A 13,530-nucleotide genomic window follows, 5' to 3' on the forward strand; every position below is an offset into this window, starting at 1 on the left:
TGAGTGCTCACTGGAAGGACAGATCCTGAAGCTGAGGCTCCAATACTTTGGCCATCTCATGAGAAGAGAAGACTCCCTGCAAAAGACCCTGATGTTGGGAAAGATGGAGGGCACAAGGAGAAGGGGACGACAGAGGACGAGATGGTTGGACAGTGTTCTTGAAGCTACCAGCATGAGTTTGACCAAACTGCGGGAGGCAGTGGAAGACAGGAGTGCCTGGCGTGCTCTGGTCCAGGGGGTCACGAAGAGTCGGACACGACTAAACGACTAAACAACAACAACAAAGTGCTCCTATTGTGACCTACCTTGGATCAGGTTGTGACCCATTAGTAGTGGGTCCCAACCCACACTAGTAGGTTTCTGGCTGACTAGTGCTTTTCATGTTGGTGACAACAGGGCCGTCTTAAGCATATCCTGCACCGTGGTGCAAAGATCCCTCTGGCGCCTCACCCCCAGTTTCCCAGAGTTGTTGATCTTTTCCCGAGCCTCTACGGGGATCACTCTCCTCCCACAGAAGCCTGGTAGGCAAGCTGCACGCCCGCCAGCCATATGGTTGACGGAGCGCAGCTGCCGGTCGTGCAGGAGGGAAAGGGGAAGCCACCGGAAAAGCCGTACAGCTCCCCCACTCGCTGGGGCGACCCTGAGAGGCTGGCGCCCTGGCACAATGCGCCAGTAAACAATGGGAAAGATGGCTCTGGGTGACACACTTTTTAGAAATGCATCACTTTGCAACACAGTAATTCAGATTTACTAGAAAACCGGAGGTTAAACTAACCCCTTTCCAGCCCCAGGAAGAGCGCGGGGAGCATTCGTGCTGCATATTGCAGCCAACACGCTAACATGTCGCGACACACAGTTTGGAAAGCTCTGCACTAGTGGCTCACAGCCTGAGGTCACAACAGGGGCACCACCACCGCGCAGCTGAAGGCCAGCGGTCTGCATGATCTGTAAAGGAAGAATTCACAGGGAACATCAGACCTGCTCCCAAAGAACAGCCAAGCGCTTATTAATTTGTGGCTCTGCTAAGTAAGTAGAGCTCCAGTCTGCCTCCTGAATCTGATCCATTATTCCCACCTGCAGATCTGCCTTCAACAAGAGACATCAGCAGCAAATCTTGCTGGTTGGGAAGGGTTCCATTTCAGGAGGCAAGCTGGAGAGCTCCTCTCCAGCAGCTGTACAAGAAAGTCCTTGTTTGCTGTTCCACATGGCATCCTGGGATGTTTGCAAGCAATTACTGTGCTGTTCTCCGTAGCCCCACACAAAAGGAGGATGGGAAGAGTCTGCGAGGAGGGAATACTCCAACAAAGGGCTTTGCTCCATATAGAAACAACCAAGGTTCCCCAGATGTTCCGTTCAAGCACTCTCCACACCAATGAGAAATATCATGTCATGTCTACCCCAGGCCAACCATATTTTAAGTGTTTCATTAATAATAGACATGGTAATTTTACATCTGGACTTTTAGTTGAGAGCATTGTAAGTCTTCCCATTTCATGGATTCTATATCTCCCTGAAGGGCTGGAGGCAGATCCCATGACACGGCCTAAGCTAACATCCCATTGTTGGCGGGGCTTGAGAAATGCATTAGAAGAGTCTTCAAAGCACCATATCCATTAAACTTTGCGCCCCCAAGGGAAAAACTAAAAGCAAATCTGGAATAAAGTAAAGGGCATAAATTTAGCAAGAATAAGATTGCTGAACACATTTAGAGGCCTAGGGCCCAAGGAGAATTTTGCGCAGCCTTAACCAAAGATTAGCTGGCCATAATAAGACAAATGAAAAAATCAGTTTTATTGTTCTGCCCTGCTGTTCAACCCATTAAATAATCTTATCAAGGCTATTGCCTAAGTGCTGCTGTGACATAATTAAACAGCAGGCTATCTAGTTCTACAGAAATCAATAGAGACATTAACATTAATTTCTCTCTTTTATACACTGCTTTTGTACTTGCTTAAATATGCACAGTATTGCTTCAAGTGACAAAAAAAGTCTTATTCACCCAAACGTTCATTTCTAACATTTCAATGGATAAAAATCTACAAGGTTTATTTTCAGATAGTAGTCTCAAAATATTAGTTTGTTGCATACACATGCAACAGTTTTAATTTAATTACAGGATTTACATGTAAATCTGAGTAAGAAAATATGTATCTCTGTTTTTTAAAAAAACTGCAAGTGGATATTTCTTATTCTTATGTGGCAGATTCATATAGAGTGTCAAGGCCCCAATTAGTGGCACCAAAGTTAACTCAGGAGGAAAGTATTATGGTTCCAGACCAGACCCTGACCTGGTGGACTTAGAATGGGATAGTGTGCATGTTTCTACAGCAGCCGTGTGTGTGCGCACGAGAGAGAACAGATTATTGTGCCACAGCACAGACATGAACCAGAAGCTCAGGCCACCTGAGCAGTCAACTACCTATTTGTTCATCCATGTGTTCAATTTATGTCCTGTTTCATCTCAAAGCTCTCAGCCGCATGCTCTGTCTCTGTCTTTCCCACATACACATATATACACCTAAGCAACATGAACCACACAGGCAGGAAAAAGTATGCATGGGGATCTATCAGGAACAAAGAAATGGCAGGCAGGGAAAGAGGTAATCATACCACTACTACTCCTCACCCAATTCCCTCCCCATGAAGCACAATTTTTCCCCCTTTAAAAAGGGTTGGGGCGGTGCTATTTTTCTAGAAAAAAGAGCTCACCATGAACTTCTCCCTTGTTCTCTAAGAATGGCAATGGTGCCCACCTGAGAGGCGCCACAGCTGAGCTCTGGCTAAAAAAGAAGCTTTGGGTTGGGGCTCTCTTAAACACATTTGCCTATAATATGTAAAAGGTAAGCTAAAGGTAAAGGACCCCTGGACGGTTAAGTCCAGTCAAAGGCGACTATGGAGTTGTGGCGCTCATCTCGCTTTCAGGCTGAGGGAGCCGGCGTTTGTCCACAGACAGCTTTCCGGGTCATGTGGCCAGCATGACTAAACCACTTTTGGCACAATGGGACACTGTGACGGAAGCCAGAGCGCAAGGAAACACCATTTACCTTCCTGCCACAGTGGTACCTGTTTATCTACTGGGACTGGTGTGCTTTCGAACTGCTAGGTTGGCAGGAGCTGGGACAGAGCAACGGGAACTCACCCCATCACCAGGATTCAAACTGCCGACCTTCTGATCGGCAAGCCCAAGAGGCTCAGTGCTTTAGACCACTGCGCCACCCACATTCCGTATAATATGTAGTTAGCCACTGAGGAGAGAGCTCCGACCTCTCTGAGGAGCCACCTCATGTAGAATGGCCCTTTTCTTGATAATACAGCAGAGACTTGCCACAGAATATCTTTCAGGGGAAACAGTCCCTTACTGACTACAGAATGTGCTCCAAAGCTCTAAGATGCACTGTAGTCCTCTAAGACAGGAGACGCTAACAGCTGGATTGTATGTAAGCTTTGTGACATTACAAGTTCTCCATCATGCATATCTACCCTTTGAGGAATATATAAATGTTTCATCTTTGTAATCAGAGTGGAAACTGCAATCATTCATCGTATTGCTGGATATCCTTTGAGTTTGCTAGACAGCGTTATGCCTATACATTGAAGACTTGCAGAACCTTGAAAATAGATTGGCTGCGCAGCCAATTTACTCAAACCTCATAAAATGGCGATACATTTACATCTGTTGTTTTGTCTGACATGGCTGCTAATGCGCATCATAATTAGCAAGGCAATTCCTGTGCCTTTCCCTATATTCTGTTTACTATGGAACTCCTATTCAGAGAAATAAATTAGCATTCATGAAGAAAGAGAAGTTCAGTCCATTAAGTGTTATTATCTGTACTGAATGAGAAATGCTGAATTAAGACAAACATCAAGAATCTATTCATACCATCTTTTTTAAAAGCCTCGAAGAGTGTATCCATTAAACAATTACACGGTAAAAATAATCAGAATAAATAACAATAATAACAACAAAATAAATACATAAAAATAAATACGTTTGTAAGGAAGAAAACCAAGGCACCAATGAGAGACATACACCAAAATGTTTCAGATTAACAATGAATCCATCCGAAACTGTTAGTTTCCTTGAACCTGGATACAGTTTTTTCCTTACATGAAACTAGCACTCCAATGCTGAACAGGTTTATTTGGAAGTTATGGAAATCTACAGAAGTCCTAGAGGCTCTAAATCTCATTTAATAAAGAGGCCCATTTGTGTAATTTACTGCAAGCAGTTTGAAACAAAACCCTGCTATAGAAACCTTCTCAGTGTGCACAATACATTAAACAGTAAGTGTTCTCATCTGAAATTAAATTCAAGGATCCAAAGCAAACTACCATCGAAAATCAGTAGGCTGTTTGCTTGTTTCAAGCTCATTGCCATGGGATCAATGTGCCACAAACAAACCCTAATGCAACTTCAGCCAAGCCAAACAACCTCTCAAAAACCTCAAGGAATCTACTGAGTGCCATATTCCACATTAGGATACCATTCCTCTAAATCAAGGCTGCTTACTTCCTTTAGAGGAAAACACATACACTATGCATGCAATGCCACACACGAAGAATGTGCACGTGACAATTTATTGCCTCTACAAAGATAAAGAAGGAACCCAATGCCAATCGCAGCTTTCTGGCAGGTTTCAATCCTGGGCTGAGCCTTGAAATGGCAAGCAGACAGACTGCAAATGGCGTTTTGAGCATCATCCAGTTCTGGAAAAGGAAGGGAAGTACACGTGGGGAAGCCAAAAGCACTGGTTAAAGAAGTCTGCTGGCTTACGTCAGCAAGGCTCGGCAATTCTATGCATGAATAGTGCGGCCAGCCTGAGTGCCGCTCTCAGGTAAATGACCAAGAGTGGAAAAGCAGCAGCACTGGATGAAACGTCACACCCATAACACGGCATATGCCACTCTATATACATCCTTACCTGTCATGATCCTCTGGGCTTCATACGGTTCCATGTAGCCAGTGTTTTCTCCTTTGCCTGTCTTGCTGCCCTCGCTTTTGGCATCAAATGGGTCTGAGTAGTCATCGGCTATTAGGACCTGGAAAAAAATAAAATAAGGACACTCTTAACCAGAGGAACTTCCCAATCACTGGACACATTGCCAATTTCCACAGCTCTAAAATCACAAGGGCTAACCTCCAGGATAAAAGGTAAAGGGACCCCTGACCATTAGGTCCAGTCGTGACCGACTCTGGGGTTGCGGTGCTCATCTCGCTTTATTGGCCAAGGGAGCCGGCGTACAGCTTCCGGGTCATGTGGCCAGCATGACTAAGCCACTTCTGGCGAACCAGAGCAGCGCATGTTTACCTTCCCGCTGGAGTGGTACCTATTTATCTACTTGCACTTTGATGTGCTTTTGAACTGCTAGGTTGGCAGGAGCAAGGACTGAGCAATGGGAGCTCACCCCGTCACAGGGATTCGAACCGCCGACCTTCTGATCGGCAAGTCCTAGGCTCTATGGTTTAACCCACAGAGCCACCTGCGTCCCTTAACCTCCAGGATACTGGTACCCATTTTCTTCTAACAAACTCTGTAAAAGAAAGGCCTGGTTAAGTAAGGAAAGGTATTTACACTGTTCTTACTCAGGATCTTCATTCGCATCCACTTAGTCACGCTATGACCTTGCAATGCCCCTCAGGTCCTTGCACATCTGACATGTTTGGACCAGCTTACAGCCATGCATGAAATAAGCAAATCGGTGCTAGATAATATATGTTCACGGCAGAAGCAATAACTCCACACACATACCCCTTTGGTCCTATGTCGGAGACACAGAGATAGAGGCTGAGAGCAAGGGAAAAATAGTGTCCCCCTCTGAAATCTGCTGCTGCTGCCGCACAACGGGATACTGGCAAGCTGTTGCAGGGAATGTTATTGCCCCATTTCATCTGTTCACATTGCCCGCATATCAGCATGTACACCAGGAGATCAGTCCCCACTGTATATACTTTGGGAGGGAGGGATCAGCTTGGAGTTGCATTGACTAAAAATAAGCGCATTAAAATTGCAGCCCCTAAATATCAGAATGCTTTGCCTATTGACACAAGGCAATGGTGCTCTTAAGACTACTGCCGAGAAGGAAAAATGTTTTCATTCCAGCTTGCATTTGGCTGATATTTCTTTTCCTGGCTTTATTTCCTGTCCTATTTTTATCTTTGCTTAATCAAATCATCTCACTCATTGAAAAGTGCTAACTCAAGTTTAGGTTTACTGCATTTATTGTATTTTACTGGGTCTGGGTGTGAGAGACAGACAGCTTATACCACAAAAGTTTACACCACAATGAGTTCGTTTGTCTCAAGGAGCCACAAAACTCTGCTGCTTCAACAGGTATTTTTTCCCTATATTTCAGTTCATTGCTATAGCACTTTGTAAACTACCTTACAGGGTCCCCTCTTCTCTTTCAAAACATTTGTACTTATTTCAGTAGTACAATCCAATGCAAGTTTATTCAGAAGGAAGCGCTACCTCGGTTCAATGGAATTTACTCTAAGAGCAGTGGAAATAGGATTGTGCTCTAAGGCTAACCCCACTTACCTGGGAATAAGCCCCAATCAATTCAATACGACTGACTGCTGAATAGACACGGTTAAGATTGCATTGCAGGGTCAACTTAGATGGCCGGTTCAATGTCAATACATTTCGTACGCAACACGCAACCAATACGACTTACTAGGAACAGTGCACACCTTGCAGGTCTAGTTAGGGAAGACATGACGCACAACTCTGTAGCATATTTCAAATGTTTACTTAAGCATAATCCAGCACTTTGCCCTCAAGAATTTGCAGAACTCTGTACCAGGATCACGCGCTATGTGTCTACTCTCTGACACATCCATTACCGAGACACACAGACAAACACACAGAGCTGGAAAAATCCCAGATGTAGTTGAAGCAGACGCCTAAGAATTTTGATTCTGGAGCTTGATTCTGAAGGTTTGTCAGAGCAGTGGTGTTTTCAAACATGTTTCGGTTTTAGCACGTGACACCTCCCTACAAAAAGTGGGGAAAGCAAAATACATGGGAATCCTCACTTCTGTTACTGACCACTACGTGCATCAGTGGGGCATGCGTAAGTCCCTTCTGGTTTGGTCCACCCCTGCCCCACCCCCTTTGGGTGCTAAAACTAACGTGAGTGTCAGCGTTAGCATGTGTGCTGGTCATGCGCAAGTGGGGAGTTGCCTGTAATGCAACCAATTAAAGCAGGAACTATCTGAGCATGTTGGCTGCATTCGTCAGTGAAAGGTAGGAGCATTTTTACCAGCCAATGGGTTAGATTTGTTCTGCATATATTTTGAAGCATTATCACAGAAAAGCCATTTAATTTTAAATCCATTCATAAATGGATATGCTCCAATTCAGCTAAGTCTAGTCTAGGTAGTAAGTGTTCCATTCAACGGTCTATACAACTGACTATTCCTATGAGCTGTCTTTCAAGACTTTTCAGAAGTTAACCTAGGACCGTGGTTTTCAAACGGTGCTCTAGACATGGTTCCTTGGAAGATTATCTGGGATTCCCTAGTTAGAATACCAGTAATGTCTAACAAATTCCTTGACGCATGGAGAGACCTGGTCTGAACCATGGAGAGACCTGGTCTGAACAAAGACATTGGATTCTTATCTCATTATACATGACAAAGCCATTTTTCACCTTCTCACCCCTTGCTTTTTCCTGTAAGACCTATTGCAGTCGTTAAGAGTCGTCAACAGGCTCATCACAGCTATCTGCCAACCACCCATTCCCACCACCCTTCTGAGTAATACCCCTCCCCTCCTTCTCACTATATAGAAGGATCTGGCAACTTCTGTTTCAGTGTATCTGAAGAAGTGTGCATGCACACGAAAGCTCATACCAAGAACTAACTTAGTTGGTCTTTAAGGTGCTACTGGAAGGAAAAAATTCCTTGACGGTGTACCTCATGCAATCCACAGCCCCAAAAGAGCTCTGGGCCCATTCTGGGGGCCTGCTCAAGTCACACAGGGTGACAGCCGGTGCTAAACAGGCCTTGCCAATGTTCCCCATGAACTGGTACGAGAGTCTTCTGTGATGCACAGAGATTCTGTCGTAGATGTTCAGAGGTTCCTCAGCAATTATGAAATGGGCTTTCCAGAGAGAGAGAGAAAGTTTGGAGAACACTGACTTGGGAAACCCAGTTCTGAAAGCAAGCCCCTTTCCCTTAGTAAGATGACAAGTTGAAATGCATTGGGGAGCAGAGGGACAAAAAAAAAATCAAGGCATGGCTGCAGCTGTTCTAGATGAGACCTTTGTCTGATCAAGCAAGACAGTTTCAAACACCCTTATGTACTTAAAGAGCCCCTGCCAACTCCTCCCTATTGTTAGGGGATGACAATCCCAGAGTAATTATTGCTTCATCTTCAGGGGTTTTTTTTGGGGGGGGGAGTTATTTTGGACCACTCAAGTGTAAGCCAACTCTGCCCATCATTTGAGGCGCAATTTATGGTTGCATTCAAGGGCATCATTAAATGTAAATGGCTAAAAATGACATGTGCAAAATGGAGGGAGGGGGAGAGGGGTCTCCCACCCGTCCCCAAATAACTGTAATGAGTCGCTTGTTATTGCAGCTCTAATGGTGAGAGAGAGAGAGAGAGAGAGAGAGAGAGAGAGAGAGAGAGAGAGAGAGGGAGGGAGAGAGAGAATTGCTCCGTATCTTCTGTCTAATGTGGGGCCAGGCTGTAATCAACAGCCCTGTCAGAGCAGTGTCAGAGGCTGGGGGTGCTTAGCTCAAAGACAACAGTGTGCATCAGGCAGGAGTAATTTCTCCTCGTAACAAGGGCAGGTTTTATCTCCGAAAGCCCTGCAGCTGAAACATCATCCATTTACTTCCCTGATGATGACTTGTCAGCTGCTGATAGATACGTATCTTGGGCGCCCCGCTGTTCCCCCCGATATGGGGGCTGACGCTGTAATAGTTGCCTCTTTGGAAAAAATAACCGCACTAAAATGACATGAGATTTGGCAGCGGAGGCAGCCTGGGGGGGGGGGTTGGGGGCAGTGGTGGGGAGAGAGAGAGAGAGCCTAAGGTAGATAATGTATTTTTATTTGATATTTCGCCTTTCCCATTTGGACCCCCCCAAAACACAAGGGAGTAAATTAAACATATAAAAACCTGTCAAACAGAGTAATGTCAAACGCTGGCTTTGTTTAAGTGCATCTGTAACGTATTCCAGACTGAACACAGCACAAGGCACAGGGGTAGAGATGCATTCTATAGGAAAGGAAACATTTGTATATATATAAAAAACCCCAAACGTTTTTGCTACTAGAAACTCTTACCAGATGGGTTTTTGTTAGGGCTTAAGTCAAGGTCGAAAAGTCTCATCACCTGTAGCAAGTGAAGGGAAGACTTTTAAGTGGAAAACCCGATGGGCAGAGTTACAGGCTCACAATTAACAAAAAACGTATGCTCTGGGAACTTATTTGACCTCTTTGCTAGGGGGCTGGAGCAGTGCCAGAGTTGTGATGCGTGAGGGTCATGCATGCAGGGTCTCCACAAGGCTTGAATGGCCCACTTGAGTCATAGCAGAGGCCACTAGAGAAGGGAAGGTGGTTTGTACTGGGGGCTGTATGTGCTCTACATGGATACGGGTGGCGCTGTGGTTTAAACCACTGAGCCTCTTGGGCTTGCTGATCAGAAGGTCGGCGGTTCGAATCCCCGCAACAGGGTGAGCTCCTGTTGCTGTGTCCCAGCTCCTGCCAACCTAGCAGTTTGAAAGCACGCCAGTGCAAGTAGATGAATAGGTACCACCGCGGCGGGAAGGTAAACGGCGTTTCCGTGCGCGCTGGATTCCATCACGGTGTCCCGTTGCGCCAGAAGCGGTTTAGTCATGTTGGCCACATGACCCGGAAAGCTGTCTGTGGACAAACACCACCTCCTTTGGCCTGATAGCGAGATGAATGCCAGAACCCCATAGTCGCCTTTGACTGGACTTAACCATCCAGGGGTCCTTTAACTTTACCTTTTACCTATGTGCACTGCTCTCCATGCACCCCTATGGAGAAAGCAAGGCCCCTTTCTGCTTAAAGATACTCATCAGTGATTCCAATGCTATTTATTTCAGCATCTATCTCACCTATCCAAGCATGCTTCGATGCAGATTGTCTGCCTTTAAAATGTTTTTTTTAACGAATATCGCTTGAAGGAATTTTTCTTCCATTGTTTCATTTTTTTTTAAAAAAGTAGCAAGGTTATTCTCTTTGGATCTGGGCAGAGGGTTTGGTGGTCACAGATGCTAGCCAATCAGTGCTGTATACAGCCACCGTTTCTGCTGCAAAGTGGCAGAAGCAGTACTTTCAAGTTCGTTCTCAGGAAAAGAAATTGTTCATCTGACTACAGCACAGCACAGAAGCGCAACTGCCAAAACTGCAGGTTTACATTCCACCTCAGATAACTCTTGTTATGAATCAATTAAATTAAAAATGGTTGTAAGTCAATTACTGCTTACAGCTCACAATGTTACTGCAAATATAAATGTTATGCAAATGATGTTGAAGACAGCGAGCAACTCTTCTTGGCTTTAATCCTAGAATCCCAGAGCGAGCCCAAGCAGTTACAAATTTTGCTTTAAAACGAAATTAAGCAAAATTAATAGCAACTATAAACCACAGAATCTGTTGCCGGGGATGGTGATAGTGAAGGGATGGGTGGTGCCTGCTCATAAAAAAATGTTTGTGCTTGGAAAGGAAGGAAGAAAACATGCACATATACGTGATACACATACAAATACTCTTGTGGCATAGGGGACGGGGAGATAAAGCTTTCAAACCTGCCTCTGCTACCAGATGATACCATCAAGCAATTAACACAACCTACCAGAGGGCATATTTTGTTTTCATGGAATATTTGATCATATCTGACTGTGGTCAAGTAATAAGCTGCCAATTGACCGGTCAATTGACAGTATTTGACTGGTCAATTGACCGGTGGAGTCCCAGCCCTAGCACAAAATCAATTAGAGGCCTTGCGATTTGTGGGAATCATAGATCCATGCAACCGGATCTCTTCTTCAGACTCACAAATTAGCAAGGTTTCCAAGCCCAGCAAAGCAACAAAGCCAGCCCAGATCTATGCTGCAAATACTGTATACACGGTCTATCTCTAACTAGAGGAACGATTAGACGGCCGGGGTGATAGGTGGTTCTGAAAAACTATCCGTCATAAATTCCAAAATCGATATCTGAAATAAATCAAGGGCTTTAGCTCTCGTAAACACGGAGCGCTGCAGAAAAATCAGCTAATCCGGTACCTGGACAAACACGGCAACCTGGTTTATTTCAAAAGCAGACACATCCCTAAATTCTAATTAAGATTAGATATACAACTCGTGGGCTGTCAAAAGAGCCTCCAGCTGCCCATGATGCTATTTCAGTTTAAATTACAATTTGGCATTTTTTAGCCTAGATAAAGCAGCTGGCCTGTGCTGACACATGGTTTCTTTTATCCCTGCTGACAGGGTCTTTTTTTAAGTTTAGAGTATTTCAGGGTTTGTTTAGTTTTGTTTTGTGTGTGGCTGAGCTTCAACGCTGCATTTTTATTTTAGTTCCCCCCCCCCCTTCCTGAAGTAACATCCTAGATCTGAAGTGAGACCAAAAAGGCCCTTCTGGTCCAGCACTCATCGCCAACAACAGGTGACCAGATGTCCCTGAGAAACATTTTATCCCTAGCACCTGGAATTCAGAAATGTAAATGCACCAGAAACTAAAATGCTACTGTCACTAGACTGTTGTCTAGAAATGGCTGGCCAGTCACTTTTGATATTCAACCGCTACCCATCTGTATCCAAGGTCAGTTCAAAGTGAAGGTTTGTAAAATCCTAAAGGGGTCAGGAGGACACGGGTGGTGCTGTGGGTTAAACCACAGAGCCTAGGACTTGCCGATCAGAAGGTCGGCGGTTTGAATCCCCGTGATGGGGTGAGCTCCCATTGCTCGGTCCCTGCTCCTGCCAACCTAGCAGTTCGAAAGCACGTCAAAGTGCAAGTAGATAAATAGGTATCGCTCCAGCGGGAAGGTCAACGGCGTTTCCATGCGCTGCTCTGGTTCACCAGAAGCGGCTTAGTCATGCTGGCCACATGACCCGGAAGCTGTACGCCGGCTCCCTCGGCCAGTAAAGCAAGATGAGCGCCGCAACCCCAGAGTCAGTCACGACTGGACCTAATGGTCAGGGGTCCCTTTACCTTTAAAGGGATCAGGACCAGGGCCCCAACAATCAGCCTTCTTGCTCCACATAATGGACGCGGGTGGTGCTGTGGGTAAAAGCCTCAGCGCCTAGGACTTGCCGATCGAAAGGTCGGCGGTTCGAATCCCCGCGGCAGGGTGCGCTCCCGTCACTCGGTCCCAGCGCCTGCCAACCTAGCAGTTCGAAAGCACCCCCGGGTGCAAGTAGATAAATAGGGACCGCTTACTAGCGGGAAGGTAAACGGCGTTCTTTGTGCTGCGCTGGCTCGCCAGATGCAGCTTGTCACGCTGGCCACGTGACCCGGAAGTGTCTGCGGACAGCGCTGGCTCCCGGCCTATAGAGTGAGATGAGCGCACAACCCTAGAGTCTGTCAAGACTGGCCCGTACGGGCAGGGGTACCTTTACCTTTACCTATGGTTTAACACGGGACGCGGGAGCAGGGTCTTTTCAGCTGCCGCACCTTCATTGTGGAATGCCATAGTGAGCTTCAGATGCGCGTGCTCCTCTTCCCTCATTTCCTTCTGGCATGTCTGAGAAGAGTTCAGAAGCCTTCGCTTCCACAAACCATAGCTTGCTGTGCCATCTGAACCCAACAAACCTACATAATCTTAAAAGCAGCTTGTTAAAACGAGTCAACTTCAAACCACAGCTTAAGAAGCCGGCTTGTTTCAACATAGGACAGTTAAGATTAACCGCAGTTTAGGGTTCTGACAACACAACAAACTGCGGTTAATTTAAAATGGTTGTGGAGGCTTCCTGCCTCTTCCGTGTCATTATGCCAGGGGAGAGAGGGATCGTGTGTGACTAAGGTTCTTTGCAACTCATCTATGTAGTGTTAAACCAGCAACTTGGCCCTCCAGCTGTTTTGGGACCACAACTCCCATCATCCCTAGCTAACAGAACCAGTGGTCAGGGATGATGGGAACTGTAGTTCCAAAACAGTTGGAGGGCCGAGTTTGGGAATGCCTGTGTTAAACCATAGGTAAAGGTAAAGGGACCCCTGACCATTAGGGCCAGTCGTGGCCGACTCTGGGGTTGCGGTGCTCATCTCGCTTTATTGGCCGAGGGAGCCGGCGTACAGCTTCCGGGTCATGTGACCAGCATGACTGAGCCGCTTCTGGTGAACCAGAGCAGCGCATGGAAACGCCGTTTACCTTCCCGCCGGAGTGGTACCTATTTATCTACTTGCACTTTGATGTGCTTTTGAACTGCTAGATTGGCAGGAGCAGGGACCGAGCAAAGGGAGCTCACCCCATCACGGCGATTCGAACCACGACCTTCTGATCGGCAAGTCCTAGGCTCTGTGGTTTAACCCACAGCGCCACCCGCG

The 13,530-nt window shown here is 46.0% G+C and overlaps 1 protein-coding gene across 1 annotated transcript in view; it reads right to left on the minus strand.

The window, feature by feature from the left end:
- Positions 1–13,530, minus strand: part of SHB (SH2 domain containing adaptor protein B) — a 153,230-nt gene that overhangs the window by 91,063 nt on the left and 48,637 nt on the right. The window contains 1 exon segment of the mRNA XM_083593587.1: positions 4,926–5,043. Coding sequence (XP_083449713.1) covers positions 4,926–5,043 — 118 coding nt within the window.

The sequence above is a fragment of the Podarcis filfolensis genome (genome assembly GCF_964270895.1).
Source record: "Podarcis filfolensis genome assembly, chromosome: 17".
Classification (NCBI taxonomy): domain Eukaryota; kingdom Metazoa; phylum Chordata; class Lepidosauria; order Squamata; family Lacertidae; genus Podarcis; species Podarcis filfolensis.